This window comes from Marmota flaviventris, chromosome 11 (genome assembly GCF_047511675.1).
Source record: "Marmota flaviventris isolate mMarFla1 chromosome 11, mMarFla1.hap1, whole genome shotgun sequence".
Lineage (NCBI taxonomy): Eukaryota > Metazoa > Chordata > Mammalia > Rodentia > Sciuridae > Marmota > Marmota flaviventris.
This window is the reverse complement of record NC_092508.1, coordinates 25,682,833-25,704,932: the sequence shown is the minus strand read 5'-3', so window position 1 is coordinate 25,704,932 and position 22,100 is coordinate 25,682,833. Positions and strand designations below refer to the sequence as shown.

At 35.3% G+C, this 22,100-nt stretch overlaps 1 protein-coding gene across 2 annotated transcripts in view; it reads right to left on the bottom strand.

The window, feature by feature from the left end:
* Positions 1–1,503: 1,503 nt before the first annotated feature.
* Lancl1 (LanC like glutathione S-transferase 1) overlaps positions 1,504–22,100 on the bottom strand; it is a 34,177-nt gene continuing 13,580 nt past the window's right edge. For both annotated transcript variants that reach the window (XM_027941907.2, XM_027941906.2), the window contains exons 4-10: positions 18,779–18,986; positions 11,168–11,303; positions 10,459–10,605; positions 7,590–7,772; positions 5,773–5,949; positions 5,271–5,343; positions 1,504–4,655 (exon numbers count right to left, since the gene is read on the bottom strand). In XM_027941907.2, coding sequence (XP_027797708.1) covers positions 4,579–4,655; positions 5,271–5,343; positions 5,773–5,949; positions 7,590–7,772; positions 10,459–10,605; positions 11,168–11,303; positions 18,779–18,986 — 1,001 coding nt within the window. In that variant the 3' untranslated portion in view covers positions 1,504–4,578. The remainder of the gene's footprint in view (positions 4,656–5,270; positions 5,344–5,772; positions 5,950–7,589; positions 7,773–10,458; positions 10,606–11,167; positions 11,304–18,778; positions 18,987–22,100) is intronic.

The following is a 22,100-nucleotide window of genomic DNA, read 5'->3' as shown; positions in this document are numbered from 1 at the left end:
AGTTAACATAATGTAGAAAATGTGAAATTAAACTGACTGAGCAGTGGCCTTGCTCAGATCCATTTCTCTATCTTCATTATTTCACTTTTGGCTTATTGTGTTTGCTGCTTTCTTTCATTACTCACAAAATTGTAAAATAAGTCCCTGAGGATGCACTAGCACAGGGCTTCTGGAAAATCATGTTTGGACAGTTTTGTAATGGGAAATATGAAGCCAATATGTTCTCCATTGTAAAAACGCCAGTGTTCTGTTGCTTTGTTAATTGACCCACAGTTTTAGAAGGAAGTTAAGTTTGGATGTGAAACAGAATGAAGCAGCACATTTTCAGCTGACTGACTTGTAGGTTTTTATAAGTTTAAGTGATGCTTGAATACATGAGACTTAGTGACATTGACTCCACAGATGCAACTATTTTGGGAAAAAGAAATTACATGAAAATTATTAGTCTCTTCTAATCAAAGAGTATCAGGAGGAGGAAGGCAAAGGTCTTTTCTAATGCAGAGTGCAGAACAAATAAACTACTATGGGTAAGTTGCAAATTATATTTAAAGTTTTGTTTGTTGATGAAATTAAAACTGTGGCTTAATTTAATGTGCTTGCCTTTATTTTTCTTCCAGTGGCGAGAGGTAAAGCAGAGAACAGCACCAGATGGCTTTCTCAGATGAAATGTAATTTTTCAGAGGTAGTGGGAATGTTAAATCTGTGTGACCTCTGCAAGGCACTATCCTCTCCATGCCTCATTGCCTGCCCTAAAGACTTGATGTCACCATACATACTTTTACTTCCTTCAAAGGAGAGAAATAAAAATAACTCTGCATTTATCCTCAGTATTATGAGTCATTCAATCAATAGAAAAGAGGGGATGAAGGACATTTTAATCATATGTACCAGAGGACAAAATGTATTTAACAGATGAAAACAGCACTTTATAATTTGGTAGATCTCTTTTGTGCTACATGACACAAACTAGATGTGTCTTGTAAAGTAATGGTACTAAGTCATCCCAGGTGATTTCACAGAACTCCTTTCTAACTTTGCATATACATTTTAAACTTATGACTCATTTAATCCCTTTCTCTATTCAAAGTTCCTTTCAGGACTGGTCAGCAAGGAAATGAATTTCTAGAATTGGGATATGTTCACATATATATGCCATGAATAGTACCCACCTCTGCTTGAAGCCTTATAGACTTCTCTTAGTTCTATGATGATCAGATTTATAAATCTTTAGAGAGTAGTGGAAATCTTTTATGACCCAACAATGAAGAAAAAGTTAGGAAAGAACCCTAGGGAATAAGTGTGTGTGTGTGTGTGTGTGTGTGTGAGTGTGTGTATGTATGTATATGTATGTGTGTGTGTATGTATATATATTTATATATATATATATATATATATATATATATATATATATATATATATATATATATATATATAGCATTTACCACTGAGGAAAAATATTTTTCAAGTTTAAACTGAAGCAAACAAGCAGCACAGGAGACTATATAGTCCTAGTAAAATTTTATTGTGAGCCATTAGGTCAAATTCTTTACACAACATATAAATATGATCTCAGCCTTTCCCAATAAATGACAATATGACTTTTTGAATATCCCAAATATGGTTTTCTACCTACAGGAGAGAAACATTTCTTCTACAACTCAACAGTACAAAACACATCAAAACGGGGTGCTCTCACCAGTTCAGGGAAGCAGAAAATGGAATCAGAACTCAATATAAGAAATCAGAGATGAGTTCTAGTAGCCAAAGGAGTATATAAATAAATGTTCACTCTCCACATTTTCTACTTCAAAATCAGCTGGTAGAGGCAGGGCATCATAAAATCAGACACAAACTAACCTGAGAATGTAGGAAAAGAGTGTCTCTCTCAATTCAGTTCTTTAGGGAAGATATAGTAAGGAGAGAAAATAGCCTTAGATCCCCTTTTAACTAAAATTCTACCTCCATGAAGGTTTTTGATGCCAAATAATTGAAACTTATATAAAAGATGAAAAAGGAGTCAAGTAATTCTAAGGATTAAAGACCTACAACTCAAAGTCCAATGGGCCTATGGAAATGGTCTTGATGATGTTAACATTTTTTCATGATTAAAAGTTAACCAGTGCAATTTCTCATCACTACAATAACAGAAGTGTATGCTGGGATAAATTGGACACCGCTTGGAAAGCTCTGAGGATTTTACTACCTAGTCTTCACATGGAGATTGATGTTATTCAGTTTTCTGGGAAGCAACTTTTGGGAAGAGTTTTTAACCAAGAAGAAAAATATCAGCGGTCAAAATATAATAGAAATAGAACTAAAACAATGATGCCATGTAGCTAAGAAAGCTACTGAAAAATTTCTTTCAGTCTCCACCACGGTCTTAAGATCTTGTCTTTGTGACTTCCGCCTGAATTTAAAATTTTATCAAAACTGAAACAATGGCACAAACATCCTGTCAGTTTAATAATAATCTTAAAACGCTTAAAAAAAAGAAAAAACTTGAATAGATGAATTTGTTAATGGATAACAACTGCTAAAGTATAATCCAAATATTAACAAGAATCTTATTTGAAATGCTTTCCTCCCTACCTTGATATCTTCCTGGGATCAAATTATAGTAAGATATTAAGAACTGGGATCAAATTATAGTAAGATACTAAGAACTGTGATCAAGTCTCCCCTGGCTCACAGAAAGAGTGTTTGGTTCTTTTCCCCTTAGTTAGTAACTCCAGTAGCTAAAAGTACAGACACAATATGATACGACATTTAATTAAGCCAAATGAGCTGTATTCTCTCAAGCTGGATCCCCAGGCCAAGGCAAATGTGGTTTGCTGTGCACTACGGTACTTATTCCTGGAAGGGCTGACACCCTTGGTCTGAAACTTACACAAGAAAGGCACAGCTTGCACGAACTTACCAGAGCACTTCTGAAATCTAAGAGGCACAAGTCCCTTGACTTACACCAGTCATGGAGGGAATAACCTAATCCTAAAAACTGAGCAGTGGGCTACTTTTTAGATCCTATTGTCAAGTAGCCTTTACAGAGTAGGACAATTTCCAATAATATTAGTTATTGTGGTGCTTAACAGAAAGTAACAGGGGACTACTACAAAAAGGAACCAGCATACACTCTGTAGGGATTCTTCCCACTGCCCCCACGCCCCGGGCAAAATAGCATTTTTTTTTTTTTGTGACCAAGAAAGCCACGAAATAGGCACACTAAAAATTCTCAGACCCTGTTATTTTAAAGCTACAAAATGTTCCCAAAACAGTCCCAAGGAGTCTAAGCAGGCCTGGCAAAGGCAGCTATGGGAGAGAGAAGGAGGATTCCAGTCAATAGAATTGTACAGAACTCTGAAGCACCAGGAGTCTTCATTTGCCATGTAAAACCTGATTCTAGTATCTCAGAAAAATATGAACTATTAGCCTAGGATATGAAAAGATTAACTTGTTATAAGCATGACCTCTGGTAATTTCTCTTAATGAACACAATTTTCTATCAAAAGCTTATGTTCTTTTTGAAGTTACTGGCTACAGAGCAATGCCCTTCCCACCCTTTTTAAAGCAGAAGCAGAAGCTGTATTCTTCAGTGAAAAGACCAATGTTCAGATAAACTAATAGAACGGAATATATTTTATGGCTTGTACCAAACAACCAGCACTAAAGCACAGTCACTGGAAGTAAGTAAAATACAAGTCAAAGTTTAGAAGATCAGTCAAATATAGCAGACTAGATTCTGAGCACTCCCACAGAAAATCAGCTTTGTGATCTAATTAATTTGAATACCAAAGAGCAAACAAATTTAATAGTTTGAAAATACACTAGATTTTTTCATTTAGAGAAAACAATAAAACAGCTGTTATTAGCTTATCTTGAATTTACACATCAGAAAGTTCATGATAACCATCGCATTTTACGTTTTTTATAAAAAGGCTGGCATACAGTATCCAGATGCCTTTTGATAAAGAGGCAGATTTGAAAGTATGTTTCTAGACCAAAAAGACATCAGGAATTTGAAAAACGGTACGTAAGGTCCCAAGTCTAGTTTATAATTCTTGCAAGTTTTTCACCTGGAAGCATACAGTTATATTTTGTCCCCTTTTATAATCAACCACTTAGAGAAAGACCAAGTCATAAAGCTGCCCACCCTCCTGTTGGAGGAAATATATGACACAGAAGAGGTGAGGGCAATATTCAATCATGGTCATGTATGTAACCTTGTTTATCTGTATTTAGTTTCTTTCAAATATTTTTAGAACAGTAACAGATGGTTATATTCATAAATTTAAATAAGATTTTCCTCTAAATTCTAAAATACATGTAAATGACCACAAAATACTGTATTTATCACCCATCCTTCCTTTTGGAAGAAATTTAACAGATGTCCTTGCATACTTTTAAATAAAAGTACATAATAAAAAAAATCAACTAGAGACAAATTCTGGAAAACAAAACCCAACTCAATCAAGCACATAGTTTGATTCTGTTTCCTTGAAAAGCAATGAAAGCACTTAGACCAGGATTGAATATACAGAAAGGGTCATGCTGTAAGTTGCAGGGTGTGAGCATGCTTTCCTTTTAGAGTTCAAATGCAGGGAACTTGGCTTTCGTGGGGACTAGCAGGTCGGCCAAGAAATATATTGTTCCAGCCATTCCTGAAGGAAGAGAAGGAGATAAAAGTTATTACACCAAATGACTCCCATTTTTATAGAGTTACTTTTTTTTTTAGCATTAACAACATTAGAGTATTAATGGCAAAAATTTAAATGAAATGGAAACAGTCTATATTTATATACTTTACAGTTCTATATTACAGGAGATCCCTGTGAGGTGCCTAGTCTTTTTATCCAGAGGGAAGACAGGGGAGAGAATGGAACCATACAAGTTCAAGTCTCTGCCCTGTCATTTACCACATGTGAGTTCCTTCCCCATGGCACCATGGGCCACTTACCTCTCTTAAGTCTCAGTCTCCTTAACTGTGACATAAGAATAACATGCTTTTATGTTTTTGCTGAAATGATTTTATGACAGCATCTGCAAAATGCTCAGCATGTGCCTGGCTCCATAAATGGTGGTCACCATTATGACTACCACTATTAGGTCTGTGCTAGTACATGTAGTGATTTTTAATACTGACTTCTTGTATTAGTAAGCACTATAAGAAATGATCATCAAATTAATTTGTTGATACACCTCAAATTCAAATACATTACCAAGCAGAGAAGTAGCTGCTGATATTATAAGGCATATAAGTAATGTGTGAAAAATACCTTCAAAGAGGGAGAAGGGGGTGTCTGGTGTCCTGCATCCGTGTGCTCCATAATCTAAGCACCATTCAGCAAACTGCAATGAGACCAAATTAAGTTACTAGAATGATTTGTTTCAGTGACCCTAGAGGTTGATATACTGCCCCTAAATGTTATTCTGAAAAGTCAAAAACTTTCAAGTTGGAGAAAAGAGATAAATGCCATTCATACATAGCTTAGAAGGAAATATAATGAGTGGTCTGAGCCACAGATTATCAAGGTTATGGAAGAAGCAGCAACAAGATCACCCTATACCTTTTTTCTCACATAAATACTTTTGAGTAGAATTATGCCCTTTAAAAGGAATACTAAATTCAACCAAACAGCATTTGAAGGTTTTTCTTAAACAACGTTCATTACCTACAGATGATTCATGATTTAAAAAGTAAATTAATATCAAGAGACTAACGAAAGCGCTTCCCTCAATTTTTTGAAGCTACTTTGCTTCTGGCAGTCTGAACCCTACCTTACAGGCCCGGTACAGGTACTTCACATCCTGCGTGAGGTTGTAAAGAGTCAGGAAGGCATAGGCATTCCCCGCAGCACCATGGCACAGCCCGTACCCCTTCTTCAGCAAACCGTATTGCCAGATCACATCTGCACATTGGTAGGCACAACAGAGATACTTCTCCTCTTTGAACACCTGAAGAGTCAAGGAATATGAGTTTTCTTATACAGAATATAAAAGAAGGTTCCTTCCTGCTATGAAAAAAGAAGTAGTAGGGGAAGAAAAGAGAGGGCCTGACAAGAAAGGCAAGGGATTTAGTGACAGAGATGTGTTATACCGGTAGTAAAAAACTATTAAAATTGGCTTTGCTTTTTTTTTAATTAACTGGGCCTGACCTTGTCTACATGGTCTTGTTTTATGTGCATGTGTCTGTGTATAGGGGTGTGATCATTTAAGCAGCATTATTTAACTTGAAACTTGCTGTCATCATGAGTCACTCTCAGAAGTACAAATGCTAACTTTTGTATGTAATATTGCTACTATTAAATAGGAAGTTTGTTTATATACTGGGGAAGAAACTGATTATATAACAACTTTATCAGAACAATACAAGTAGACCTTCATAATCTTTTATTGCCTGCTATATTTTGAACAAAGACTTAAGAAATACTCTTGAGTAGGTATTTTTAATATCCCATTGCAAATCCTTAAAAGCAGAATAAGGCAGTTTCAAAAGCTCTTCTATTATATCTGACTTTCTGAAATGTTGAATTTGATATACTAAAAGCTTGCTTAGTTATGAGATGCCAATGCCTATTTATAGCCTACAGACCTAACTTATATTTGATTTGGACCAATGGTTATACATGTCTTAGTTTACTTCTGTTTTTTTCCCCCTCAATTAAAAACTTTTTCTTTGATTGTGGCAATGCCATCCATACCAGCCTTTTTAGGAGTGATATTTGTTTTTTTTATTGTGGTAAGATGTACAAATAATAAAAGTTATCAGTTACACTTTTTTAAGCATATAATTCAGTGGTATTAATTACATTCACCTTGTTATATAACCATCATTACTACCCATGTGCAAGACTTTTTAATATTTCCAACAGAAATTCTATACCTATAAGCAATAAATCCCCATTCCCTACTCCCTTCCCCAAGACCCCAGCATCACTTCATACAGATGGCATCATAAAGTATTTATCCTTTTGTATCTGGCTTGTTTCACCTAGCATGTTTTCAAAGTTTATGAATGTTGCAGTATATATTAAAATTTCAATATTTTTTAAGACTCATATATAGCATATTTTCTTTATCTATTCATCTGTTGGTGGGTACCTGGATAATTTCCATCTTTTGGCTGAGGAACTGTTATGAACACTGATTGGTGCATACAAATCTGTTTGAATTTTTTGTTTTCAGTTTTTTCTGGGTATTTTACCTAGGAGTAGAATTGCTAGATTATATGTTAATTAAATGTTTAATTTTGTGAGGGAACCACTAAACCATTTTCCATGGAAGCCATATCATTTCACATTCCCATCAGCAATGGATGAGGGTTCTATTTTTAATTCAGCCTCTGGGATATTATTTTGGCTCTGTCACTGATGTCATAATCTTGGTTACTCTGTCAGTGAAGCAGTCTCTTGTTCTATGAAATAATGTCTTCTGTGGAACAATGGATACTGTGACAATAATTTATTTAGCAAAGTGATTTTAAGTCTAACAAATGAATTATATATTACTCTTTTAAGGACTGTAAGAGTCATTTTAAATAAAAAAATTTTGGTTATGTTTTCCATTTTTTTCTCAAATGAGAAAGTACACAGTACCTTATAGGCCTGTATGAGCATGTAGATTACCCCAGGGGCTCCATGACACCAGTGGACAAGCAGATCTCGATTATCATCCACACATGGAGGATAATTGCCAGAAGGGAATTTCAGCTGGCAAACAAAGTCTACACTGGGCTTGACCAAAGTATGTAACTTTGCTTGGCTCACTTGAAGGCTGGGCTAAAAATAAGAAAGAAATTTGTTAGTTTTGCTGAAGCAAACAGACTTTCTCAGAACTCAGTATGAGTTTTAAACCAGTAGAGAAACATGACCAAAGGGAATTGAAGAGTCATTAAAAAGCTTTGAATTTCACCTAGTGCATCACTTTGCTTTAATCTTTTGTGATTTCACTTTATAATTTTTAAATCAAAATAAAACTAGGCCATCAGTTAATGGTTATGGTCTTCTGTATGTATTATTTTTCAGCATTTGTTGTTATCTGCATACATATAAGTAAGTTTCCTAAGTAAACACTTGAGAATGTGAGTGTAGAAGAAATTTCCTAAAGTTTCAATACCTATAACATGCTCTAAAATTCACAAAGAGATTCATTAGGTAAGCAAGGACAACTTTCACTATTATATTCAGAGAAATGTCAGGTAATGTTTTCAATAGAAAAGGACACTTACAAGTTAGGAGACAAGGAATCTGATACCAAACTATAGCATAACTTTAAATCATATCTTTCTGTAGAGGATTTGAAACTCATCTATATACAGCATTATCTCACAAAATGATATACAGAGTTATAGGACATATTGATATAAAGCATATGAATGGCAACTCTTGATACAATTTTTTAGCTTCCCTTTTTGATCCTTTTAATTCAATGCACTGCTCACTACTTAAACAATCATTTTTAAGTGTTGTTTTATCAGGCAGGGGGTGGGGCATGTGGGGTGGGCAATGGTGTGAAGCATAGGCAGGAGGCAGTGCTGGGAATGAAGCAATATTGATGAAACATCTTTCACAAGATTTTTAAAGTTCTTCAGGGGATATATGGATTATACTTTACATAAGAAATAGTGTTAAAGCTCAATTTAAAGTGTTAGTGTAGAATGAGTAAACTTGTCCAACATGGCCTAAAAATAATATTGCTTTATTTTATTGATATAGAGGCTTTTACTAAATGAACTTTCAGGATTAAAAATGAAATCATTTCAAATAGATAATAACCTGAAAATGAAAAAAATCAGTACTTAGATTTTCAGATTTCTTTTTACAACTAACGAAAAAGAGGCAGAGTAGATGTCCTCTCATTACCTGTTTTAATGAAAGGTCAATGAGGCAAGCACTCTACCAACTGAGCTATATCGATAGGGCAGAGAGGTGGAAGGGGAAAGAAGTGGGTGTGGGGTTAGAAATGATGGTGAAATGTGATGGTCATCATTATCCAAAGTACATGTATGAAGACACAAATTGGTGGAAAATACTTTGCATACAACCTGAGATACAAAAAATTGTGCTCTATATGTGTAATATGAATTGTAACGTATTCTGCTGCCATATATGAATTTAAAAAAAAATAATAAAAAAGAGAAAGGTCAGTGAGGTAATCCAGTCACTGACACATATGATTTTAATTCACCCTGAACTTCAGAAGACATGAACTCTCCTTCCCTGAAAACTTTTTAATAATTTACATGTACTTCTGGATAAAAAGAGCCACTGAGGGAGTGTGCTAGAAAAACAAAGGAACTTCAAGTCTAAATTGTCAAAAATCCTAATTATAAAACTTCTAATTGAGAAGTGCAGAATAATTACTACAGCTGACATCTGATTGGCACTAACATACAAATTGTGATTTTGCATTCAAAAATCAGTAATAACCTTGAGTTTTTCAGCTCTATTTTCATTACTGAGTCAGAGAAAGCAGGCCTGACATTTTGTATTATTATAGCTGGCTACTCAACCAGCTGATGATATGTATATCCAAGCACTCATTTTGAACATATTAATGAAGCACTTTACACCACACTGTGCTCTGGGAAGATGAGGGGTACCCTCTGTTGCCATTAAGAATTTATTTTCTTTTAACATAAATTCTTATTCATCTTTAAGGAGAGCTTCTAAGTCCCCTAAAATGACATTCTCTGAGAAGTTTTTTCTGACCTCTTCAAGTCATGTTTCTACAGTGATTTCTAAGTCTATCTGACTTTAGTTGATGTCTCCCAATATTAACAGGACCCAAGAACTGTTAGATGTAGCACTTTATTGTTGTTGTTATAATATTGGGAATTGAACCCAGGGGCACTCTACCACTGAGCTACATCCTCAGTTTTTAAATTTTATTTTGACACAGGGTCTTGCTAAGTTACTGAGGCTGGCCTTCACTGCTCGTCTATCTAGTTCAGGGATTATAGGTGTGCACCACTGCGCCTAGCTGGGCAGAATACATTCAGCTGTTTTTCAGGTATATTATTCAAAATTCACTGAAGAGCTACAGGTAACATACTCATTTGTTTTCTACTGATTTTAGTTTCACTCCTAGAAAATTTGTTTCAATGGATTTTATCTTATAATACGGGAATATGTTAATTAAAGGCATTTGCTGAAAGAGAAGAGCAAAGGGCACTTCATATTGAATTACAGGTCAAAATTCTTTAGTCATCATGAGTGGCAATAGGTAGGAAGGTATAGTCACCTACAAATCAAATGTCAACTCAAAGCACAGTGTCTTTAAGTTTATACACTTTAAAATGCACTGTGGCCAAAGTTACCATTGTTTGTCTGGGTCAAGCAACTGACATGATGCTGTAGTTGCCAGAAGGATAAAACAGAGCTGTAGGGTCTGTGTTCCTACCCAATACAGTGCATGTGTCAGTCAGGAGGCAAATTTTAAAGTCTCATCATACTCATCCATTACCTGCATCAGGTAGTAATAAATTCCTGCCAGGCCATGAGCAGCCCCCACATAATATTCCTGGTACCATTCATACATCAGTGGAGACTTTGCAGTGAAGTTTCTCTTTCTAGCTAGGTTTTCTCCAGAGGTTAACACTGTTTCACAAATCTACAGAGAGAAAGCCAAACGAAATAACAAGACAATTAGAATAAAAAATTTTTGGTGGAGGCAAGGAGCTTTTTGCTATGAGGTACTGAAAAATGAGGTACATTAAACTTCTGCCAGGGAGGGGCACTGTTTACTTCAACTGAAGAGAAGTGAGTGTCTCAGAGAAGTGAGAAATGAAGTGAGGAAAGACAAGGAGGATCTTGAACTTTTTTTACTAGTGCTACAAGAATTCACTTGTCAAAGGAAAGCATAAACTCCTCCAGGCACAAAAGGAGACATCTGCATCTGGGGGGTGAAATCTAGCCCTGACCTCCCTCTGAAAGAGTCTCTAAACTCTCAAATGGAGCAGGCGGTCTTCTGACTTAAGTCCCTCCCCAGTGTTTCCAGCAGCATTTAGTGTGAATTACTGTTGGTCCTCTGTGTCTGACTTCTAAAGGTCAAGATACACCCGGTTTCTTAAGTAGGAGGATGTGCTAACTGGAGAGACAAAGGTAATAGGTTCGGCAATGAGCAAGTAAATGGGCTCCCAAAAAGACTTCTAAAAAGCATCAATTTGTGGTACCTGCTGAATATGGCTTTGAGGAATCTTTTCAACTCCAAAGTTCTTGTTGACAAAAAGAAGAGCATAGATGTAGCCCATTCGTCCATACAGCATTTCATTTGGAGCATGGGGATCGATTTTATTTAGGTGAATTAGCCTAGGAATAGAAACGCATGCCTAAAATAATCTGACAGGGATTGCTACTGGTGAATACTTAAAAATGTTACATTAACACACACACACAGACATACATACTGTATAGATATTTTATGCATATAAAACACATTTGTATAAAGATATATATGTATACAATCCGGGTTCAAAGATTTAGCCCTCAATTAAATTTTTTTTTTCTTTAGTTTATAATGGAGCATACAAAAAAAAAAAAAAAAAAAAAAAATCAAAGGAAAAGAATACAAGTGAATGGCTGAGGCTGCCTGGAACCTCCTAGTTCTTCATGAAACTATACCCTAAGACTAGTACTTAGGCAGCTCGCATCAGAGAAACCAAACTGCTGGTTATCAGAGCATGCAGCCTGGAGAAAGGACTACATGAACACACAAAGGACCACTATTTCCTTAAAATGAAAGGCTTGCTGCATCCCACTCATCTCCTTCCTTGGTTTATTCCTTAATGTGAATAATCTGTATGGCAGCCTGATCTACTGCAATTGACAACACATGTAGATGGCACAAAAGTATCATGTCCCTGTCTTCCAGTCTCTCAGCCTTCTAGTTCTTATCTTCAGAAATGACCTTGGTGACCAATTTTTTTTTTTTTGGTATGTATTCCTAAATTTATTTTATGTACATACAGACATAAAAAACACATATTTATAAATATAAATATATCCCACCATGTTCTGCACCTTTATTGAATAACACATCTTTACAACCATTACATACTGGCACAGATTCTTTCTTTATAACAGTTACAGAGGACTGTTGATCTAAGTGGATGTATTATAATCTATTAGGTCTCTATTGACAAACTCAGTTCAGTTTCTCAGACAAAAAGTTATTTTTGTTACTGGTCCCAGGTAAGATGGAGTAAGCACACTCAATCATACCTCTTCCACTAAATATAGTCTCCTAAAGCTGGACAGAAAACATGAAGCAGCTATTTGAGAACCCTGAAAAGTAAACATAAGAAGGCAAAATGGGGAAAAAGACCATAATTTGAAGATCCATCAAACTAAAGGTAAGTTTGTCATATTTTCCTCTCTGGTATGCCCCTGGCCCAAAGCCTAGAGGTGGCTCCCTGTGGGCTGATAGCCCTAAAAGCAGTCCTTTACTTCTGTCTCAAGGATGAACAGGAAAGGGAGAGCCTAATACCTGGAGAGGGAGGGTAATTTTTTCTTTGTGCTCCAGTCTACAGGAAATCTTATGTTACCAGCAGAAGTAAAAGCAATGGAACTCACAGGAGCCAGAACTCCAAAGGAAGAAAACTTTCTCACAGATATGAGGAGCTGTATTTCCCTGGGGGAAGGGTGAACCTCACCACTTTATTCCTCTTTCTATCCTCCACATCATCTAGCCCCAGATGCAGACAGCCATGAGAAGTACATGACAGAGCAGGATAACTAAAGTCTGAAGTTTTCTTCCCAGAGGACCAGAGAGGGAAGCCCCAGGGAATCAGAAGATAGGAGGAAGTTAAAGATGGAGGTAAATAAGACTGGAAAAGAAATCACATTTGATAGTTAAACTCTGAGAATGAAACTTTTTTTCCTTTTAGCAGGGGGTAGAGGAGTAAATGTGATAGAGAAATGTCTTTGCTATTCACACAGAATTTTGAAAGTGCAGTGGGGGCTGTATATACTCGCTTAGCTACAGACTGAAATAGGTTTTATATTTACTCTAAGAAGGGTCTGAGGATGATGTGGCTTTCTCTGAGGTATAAGAACAGAGTAGGAAACTATCTGCATGTGTGTATGTATGTGGATCTTCTTTCTAACAAATGTTTGCACATTTGGCAGAATGTACAACTAACTTATGCTTTCATTTTAACATACTCAGAGGTCAGGGTATAGCTGAGAAGGTATACAGCACCCCCCCTGCTAATATATGGGGGCCACCCATATTTATCAAAAAACAAGAATAAAAGAAACCCAAGTAAACACCAGGTTGTACACCAATAGGGAGAGTGGAGAATCTCAGCTCCACAGGGAGCATACCTGTGAAAAGGAAAATAATCCTCCCTCTTTACTACGTCCATAAGCTTTGAGGGGAAAGATTTGAAACATGTCCTCTTCATTTCATTTAAAATGAAGAGGACATGTTTTAAAAAGACAGAATTAGATGATTTTAGTGACTGAAAGCAGCTAATAGTGATGAAACAAAGGCAAAGAAAAAGGTATAAAGGAGATTTCAAGGGAACTTCCTTTTCAATAGGAAAGAAGAGTTTGAAAGGGCATGGCTAGATGCAGTTATTGCAAAAGTTACAACTTTTTCACATTACACCTTGAGAACTGAGGCATCTCAAATTAATATGCAAATGTTGGCTCATGTAATTTTTTTCTCCTTTAAAAAATAAGCAATAAACTCACAGTGGAGCAGAGGTTATGTTAGAAACAGGGTCACCATGGTCAGATGTTTCTTTGTATTTTTTCGTAATACTTTGTTTAACCTTTGCTCATCATCATTCATGGCTATGTGGGTGGCAGAATTATGGGCCACTATGTTTTTTATTTCAGTACCATATACATATGTATAAACATTCACACACATATACATCCCTAATTTTCAAAAGAATTCAAAAGCATTTATTAAGAAGAATTCTCTTTTTTTCCTCAAACCAGATATGGTACCTCAGTATCACTGAGACTATAAAGAACACAAATCTGTTTAAAACTGTTGTAGTAAACAGAATGAATGTTTGCACTTAGATAAGAACCTATTATCATTTTAATATAAATGCATTGAGTTATATAGAATTTAGATTTTAAAAAGCATTTTTGATTTGTTTTTGCAAAGGAAATCAAAGAACTATTCAAAAGGGAGAATTTAGGATACTTTTTAAAGCAAACATGCACTATGGATATATTACTCAGAACAATTATTCTTTTACTGCTAATGAGGTTCCTGTCAAAATAAAATGCTTGAAATTAGAAATTGCCATTTCTTTCTCTTTGCCAATGTTATCACTCATACTACCATTAGGTGGCAATACAAAATTAGTATTCTAATTAATTTAGGTTGTTCAAAGCAGGTAGCAAATACTTTTAATATACTTAAAAGTAAAATATGCTCAAAGTATCTCTTCAATGGATTTTAGGGTAACAAGGGAAGTATTTCATTTTTTTCCCTGGATTTTAATTCATATCACTAAACCAGTTGAATCAGAGGTTAGCAACAGTTGGACTTTTGACTGCATGTTTCACATGCTATGATAAAATAATAATAGCATTCATAAATCATAATGGTTATTTTGTATTTTTGTAAACTCTCAAACCCACAAGCATATTGTTCCAGCTCCATTTATTTGTTTTGATTATGTTGATATTAATAACACCCAATCTTTAAAAGAGAGATAAGGAAGTCACTGAAATGTCACTGAAGGAAAAATAAAGACATTTAGAAATAGGCTACTTCTATCCCAGAACTAGCAGTATTTCCTCAGGGTGTTATTGGGAGAGTTTTTTGGTTTTGTATTATATCAAAAGGTTTGTAAGTTAAAAAAAAAAAAAAAAAAAAGTAGTTCTTTTCTGACCCATCACACTACAAAAGCAGAAAGTTGATACATTTCCTGTCTAGAAAGCTAAAGCTCTTCATCAGTCTAAGTATGGCTCTAAAGCACTATATATGTCAGGTTTGTCACCTAATTGGGTACCTAACAGGCTATGATTTCTATTTGGGCTGTAGTACTAATACCTCTGTGTAGAAAGAAGGGTAAAAGTGGACATGATATATATCAGGCAGTAGAAAGAACTACCACTGTGTACCACTATGTACTGTTGTCCACTCTTCCATCCCTTGGTCATCAGCAGGACAATATGAACAAGAACACATACACACTCCTTTTGAGGAGTCAGGAACCCTTGCCAGAGAAGTAAAAATGGTCAGCCAGGCATGATGATGCATGCTTGTAATCCCAATGGCTCAGGAGGCTGAGGCAGGAGGATCACAAATTCAAAGCCAGCCTCAGCAACCTGGAGAGTCCTTAAGCAACTTAGTGAGACCCTGTCCCAAAATAAAATATAAAAAGACTGGGGATGTAGCTCAGTGGTTCAGTGTCTCTGGGTTCAATTCCTAGCACACCCCCCCCCCCCAAAAAAAAAAAAAAAAAAAAAACAACAACAACAACAAAAACACAAGATTCTCAAAGGCCCAAGGTTAAGATTTCTACCCAAGGAAAAAAACTAATTTATTTGAATTTCAGTTTCTTTGTTGAAGAATTAGGTTTTTGATGATTTCAGAGGTCCTTTTGGATTTTAAAACTCAAAATTAAGATTTTGAAAGACCATTACATAAAAGAAATGTAATGGAAAGATGAGCTAGAATATGATTGATATTGGCAGTGGAACACAACACAGCCTCTACAACAAATCCCAAAAGGGGTATGATAAGAGAAAGGAGGTTGGTAAAAAAGTAAAACAAGCATGTAGGTTTATTTAATACCTACTGATACCAAATAATTTTGAATTTTCTAAAATCAAACCATAAAGAATTATAAATTATTCCACTGAAAGGGAGGAAATTTGAAAGATGAAGCAAGCATATACAAATAATTCTTCTTTCTGTTCTACCATGAACTTTAAAAATCTAAATAGTGTATTTTTCTGTCATATATCTGTATTCCTAATTTTTAACCTTAATAAGTCTTCCAGTTATATTCTTGAAAATCTCATAAAAAATATTAAAAGATATAAAATATAAAAAATTTTGTTACCAAGAAAAAACAGAATCTTAACTCATTCTTCTGATTTTAATAAACCAACATTGATGTTTGGTATTATTTCCCAAAGAATGTTTCTTAGACTAGGTCTTCAAGATGTGCGAAGACAGGTGTCTATGTAAGTTTAGTAAATGGTGCTCTCTAGAGTTGCAGTGTTTCTCTATGCACATAAACTACTAAAGATTCTGAGCAGCCAGTAGAGGTGTATATTTAATTTTGTTTAACTAGTGTTTGAATACAATCCCAAATCTGAATACCCTGTTTTTACCGAATACCATTAACATTCCTCACACAGCAAACTCTTACTATTTGGCTGCGCATATATTGGGAAATGGCGGCATCATCTGTAAAATATGGGAGCACTACAATTTAATTTGATGGTATTTAAGAGCAATTCACTGAATAAGACTATCTTATGAACCTTGTGAGGTTTTTTAAACTGCCCAAGAAAAAAGGTAGTTTCTGTGTTTCAAACTTAAGTATGGAATAGCTTTTGTATTGGTTAGTCTCACACAAGTCAATTGTTATGGAAGGAAAATATTTTAATTAAACTTTAAAGCAATCATTCCATTTGCCATTTTGATCAAGCTTGGTAATATGTTTTATCCTAAATATTTCCCAGCCTTGAAATACAATTTTGGAGTTTTTTCTTCCATATACACTAAATAAGTTGTACTACATAATTTATAGCCTTTAATAGATGTAGCATAGTTATACATAAAAAAATGGTTTAGAGTCCTGCAAAAGCTCATGTGTGAGACAATACAAGAATTTTTAGAGATGAAATGATTGGGTCATGAGAACCTTAACCTAATCCACTGTTATGAATTAACTGGGTGGTAATTGTAAGAGGTATGGTTGGAGGAGATATGTCAATGGCTCGGTTTGCCTTTAGGATTTATATTTTGTTGATGGTGGGCAAAGCTCTCTGCTTCCTGATTGCAATGTCTTGAACTGCTTTCCTCTGACATATCCTTCCACCCTGATATTCTGCCTCACCCCAGGTTCAGAGCTATGGAGTTGGCCAACCATGGACACTGACCTTTGAAACCATGAGCCCCCAAATAAACTTTTCCTGTTCTACATTGTTCTTGTCAAGTCTTTTGGTCACAGTGATGCAAGAGCTCACTAAAACATATGTCAATTCAGGGGATTATTTAATATAATTATTAACAAAGCATTATAGAGTAAAAGACTCCTTGACCCACTCATTTTCTCCTTCTCTTACAATTTCCAGTGGAAGCCAGGTGCAGTAGCACATGCCTATAATCCCAGCTGCTTGGGAGGCTGAGGCAGGAGGATTGTGAGTTCAAAGTCAGCTTCATCAACTTAGCAAGGCCCTAAGCAACTTAGTGAGGCCCTGTCTCTAAATAAAATATGAAAAAAGGGCTGGGGATATGGCTTGGGGGTTAAGCACCCTTGGGTTCAATCCCCCCCCCCCCAAAAAAAAGTAAAAAATAAAAAATTCCAGTGAAAGTTACAATATGAAAATAGTAATAAGAAAAAAATAGAAAAATATAATAAAGAAAAATTGAAGGAAGAGGGAGAATTTGTTTGTGTATGCTTTTGCCAATTTGTGTACATGTGGGGTTAAACAATATGGGCATGAATATTTATTTCTTTAAATACAACATAATTATGTCCAAAAAGCCTGTTGATGAAACACACACCACCACACAGTACCAGTCACCCCTTGGTATTCATAGGGATTGGTTCCCATTTCTCTGGTGGGTACTGAAATCTGTGAATGTTCAAGACCCTCATATGAAATGGCATAGTAGCATATAATCTATACTTATCCTTCCCATCTACTTTAAATCATCCCCAGATTACTTACAATACTCAATGCAATATAAAAACTATGTAAATAGTTGTATTGCTTAGAGAATAACAATATGTAAAAAAAACAGTCTGTACTATTCAGTACAAAAGAAAATTTTTTTGTAATATTTTTGATCCACAGCTAAATCTATGGATGTAAACCTGTGGATATGGAAGGCCAACTGTTTAACTAAGAGATCCTTAACTAACTTTACTGGTGATGATAATGTTATTTGGGTGGTAATTTATAATAGAGAATACTGGGAATGAAAAACCATGGACAATTCAGTGATAATCACTGATTAAAATGCTGCTGAGTTGCAACTCTCCTGTTAGTGTAAACATGCTCAGTGGGAGCCTATGAGCCCTACACGGAGTTGCATGGCAGTCAGATTCCTCAGTAAATTCAAAGGCATGCTCAATAAACTCTAATAAGGCAACAAATAAACTTTATTAATATAAAAGTTTAGTAATTCATAATTCATAAGGTTCCAGTAGAGTGCCATGACTTGTATTAAAAATGGAAATCTGGATTTACATGGCATTGTCCCTGAGAAAGGCAGTCTTGAATTAGTTGTGGCCCCTTAGGATGCCTTTCTAGGCTCAAATGCAAGAATTTAAATGCATTTCTTTGAATTTCTGATGCTGGATTAGCAATCACATGATTAGGTTTTTGATCTCACAAATGTTACTGAACTCATGTTTAATCTGGAACATGACGATGTCTTGTATCTTGCAATAAAATAGGGATTACAATGGTTGTTTCTTAACTACAACACAGGAAAAATATATAAGAACTGATCAAATGCAGGAATAAAATTTATCTGCCAAGAAAAGTATTCACTAGAATGTTTTTTTGCTGATATATGCAAAATGCAATACGTTTAGGTAATAATCCTTACAAAGAAACATGATTACCGTGTGATGCAATCATCTGCCTGCTTCTCATTGTTCATCTTGCTATACAGCACAGCGGCCACCGCAAGGGGTCCTGCATCGCCGCAAAGGAAGGTAATGGAACGCTTGGTCAAACAGTTCAGGCTTTGCTTCACATAGCAATGTGCCATCTGGAGGTAGGCAGGGTCCCCGAACACTTCAAAGAGATGTAAGTAAAGCACAGCAATACCTTGAAAGCAAAAAGAAAACAATGTAAAGATGAGGAAAGGACAACTGATTTTATTATTCTGGCATGTATGTATTCTCGATAGCTAAACAATAAGTTATGAAATCATGGTCCCCAAAACATAGTAATCTACTTAATTAATGATTTAATTAATAAGACATGTTTTGTCCTTGTAACCTAAAGAAACTCAAAGTAGGGAATGGAAAACTTAATTTCTTTTCATACAAAAAACTTTTGTGTGAGAAGGTAGTTTGTGTCATCAAATCCCCTACCTACACTATCTTTTCAGGCAGGGATTGTAAGAAAGTTATTTGATATTTGAGAAAATACATTCAATTTCTTTTTAATCTTTTCTTTTTCTGTCAAGGACTCAGCTACCTACTATTAAGTAAGAGCTGTCAGTGACTTCGGCTTTGGGTTTTACTTGATTTGCTTCTTATCCTATTCTTGAAGCCTGCTACATGTAACTGAGGTGTTGTCTGCATGTTCTTATTCCAACTACCTGTCACAGTATATCAAGACCTTCTTCTGAAGCCAACTGGTCTCAGAGTAGACTCAAAGATGTGGAGTATGGAGCCTGCCTGCAGCATTTTCAAAAACTCTTTTTTCTCCTTAAAGTACATTTTCCATCTCATTTACCATTTTTAGAAGACACGGAGCCTCTGTTTAAATCTAAATTAATAGAGCCAATCTCTTCACAGATTTCACTGCAGTAAAAATGTGGTTTGCAAAATTACATTTCACTGTACTGAGGACAATTTTAAATTTAGATAGTTTTCTCATTTTGCATGGGTAATCTCCAAAGCTTTGTGCTACAGACAATTCAATTTCACATGTATATTAAGGCCAAATTTTCATTTCCTACAAAAGTTAATAACCTTGTCTGCTCTTTCAAAGTGGCTCCGTGTTAGTAATTCCACAAGTTGATGATCAGATGTACTACTGCTTAAGGTTTGTAGACAAGTGTACAAAACCAAGTATGTGGGTAAGAAAAAAAAATTCCCTTTCACAAATGATCAATGTCAAGAGCTTCTTCCTGAATGAGGTCCTTAATAGGCTTCATCTCCATCCATATCACGCATCTGCTGGCAATCCATTTAAATTGTTACCCTTTCATCTTGCTCTCCTATTCCCACTGATGCCTGAACTTGCTTAATTAAGTTATGTAAGCACAAAAGCCAGATAATGACATGACCGAGATCTGAGAAAATAAAAAGTGATTAAATACAAGTCCAGTGATTGTTTTCTTTTTCAGACCTTTGTCTCTCATGAGCAACAATTCCTCTTAGCCTCAATACTTAACAAATAAAATGTATTAAGGCATGCAATTTTAAGATTTGAAGTATTTCTCACGACAAACATGTAGTCATTTTTTGAGTCTCACAATATTTCACTTATTCTCTTTCTTTCTGAACAGCAGAGAATTTTCTAAGTTTCTGAGATTCCATATACACAGGTTTAATTTCTCCTCTTCTTGTTCTGGGCCTGGTGTTAGACTTGATCTTCTGCAGGCCACAGTTTAGTGTTCACCTTCTCTGTCACAAAGCACCCTTGGGTGAAAAGGATTTTAAATGATGAATGTTGCCAATTAGAAAAATTATTTTGGACATACTTACAAATCAGCCAAGGTCAGGAAAATAAGACAGAATGTGTAAGTCAAAGACATTTCATGTCTTATTAATATTTTTTCATCCCATGTATCCCATTTTCAAGGGACTTACCAATTCTTTCCCTTTCTGCTTTTGTGCTGACTGGAATGAAGGTGTGATAGTGTAGCTAGAACAGCCACTTTCGACCTTAAAGTTGGAAATTGTGTTATGAGGATGGCAAAATGTCAAGATGAAAGCAGCCTAGATCCCAGAGAACAATGAATTTACTATACCAGTCTTTGGATTGCCATTAACCTAAGATACAAACTTCTGTGCTAAAGCTACTGTTATTTTAAGAGCACTACTACTAACCCTAAAGAATATGGCTCTTTTCAAAGCTAGCAAGGTAGCAGAAGCTAGATCAGATCATATAGGATCTTTTAGCTAATTAAAGATTTGGGGTGTTTCTTGAAACACACCATTTTAAATCATGAGAAAAGCATAAATAGATTAGTTTTCTCTTAAATTCACTGTAGCTGCACTGTAAGGCTTGGAACAGTGGATGCAGGAGAAGCAGTTAGGAGGATGTTTCAGGAGTGGGAGTGAGACAATAGGCAGGTGGGTGTGCAGGAGAGATGTCATAAGAATGAACTGAGAAGGTACTGGTCTGAAAAGTAAAAAATCAACAGCACCTGGTAGGATAACTAAGAGGGAGACACCATGCTGTTTCCCAAATGTCTACTTTCCACAGTTGAATGACCAATGTGCCCCAAAGAGGGCAACAGTCATCACCAGGTTTGACAAAGGATGATGAACAGAGATTCATCTTCCTAATATTTTCTTTATTTTTAATCACAGAATATTCTACTTCTTTAAAATATGCCAACAGCCAACTTAAGTAAATTCTTGAGCTTAAGTTTGAATGTCAGATAAAATTTCCTTGTGAACTATTTGTCAAACAAAAACTTGAAAAATTGAGATATGCTTCCTTCTTCTATCTACACTTTTTCTTCTCGACCAAAAACGATTTATATGAGTTTAATTTTGAATGCATTTAATTATAAACATATACTCCCAAATGTTTTAAGATTTTTAGAATTATTTTTATTTTAAAAAATAAAAGCCTTCCTTTTTTGAACCTGGATGTTTTGAAATTTTCATTAATATAAAATTTAAGTTAAATATTGTTCTCTGTTGTTGTTATTGTTGATCTATTCCCTAACTATCATTAAGCTATGAAAACTAAGATTTTCTGCCTGATTTTCATTATCTTATTAGATATACTCATATGTGACTTAAATGTGGGTATATTTTAAAAGAGAAAGTAATCCATAAGAAGAGAGATATGCTGAGAAATAAGTAAAGCAAAATCTAAGTAGACACTATTTCTCCATCAATCCTCAAGTCATTAAAGGTGATCAATAAAGTATTTGGGATACCATCTTAATTCTGTGTTAACTGAAGTACTCAATGATTCCCAATGCAATTTAGAAGCAGCTTGAATAAAAAAAAAAGACAGTGCAAGTGG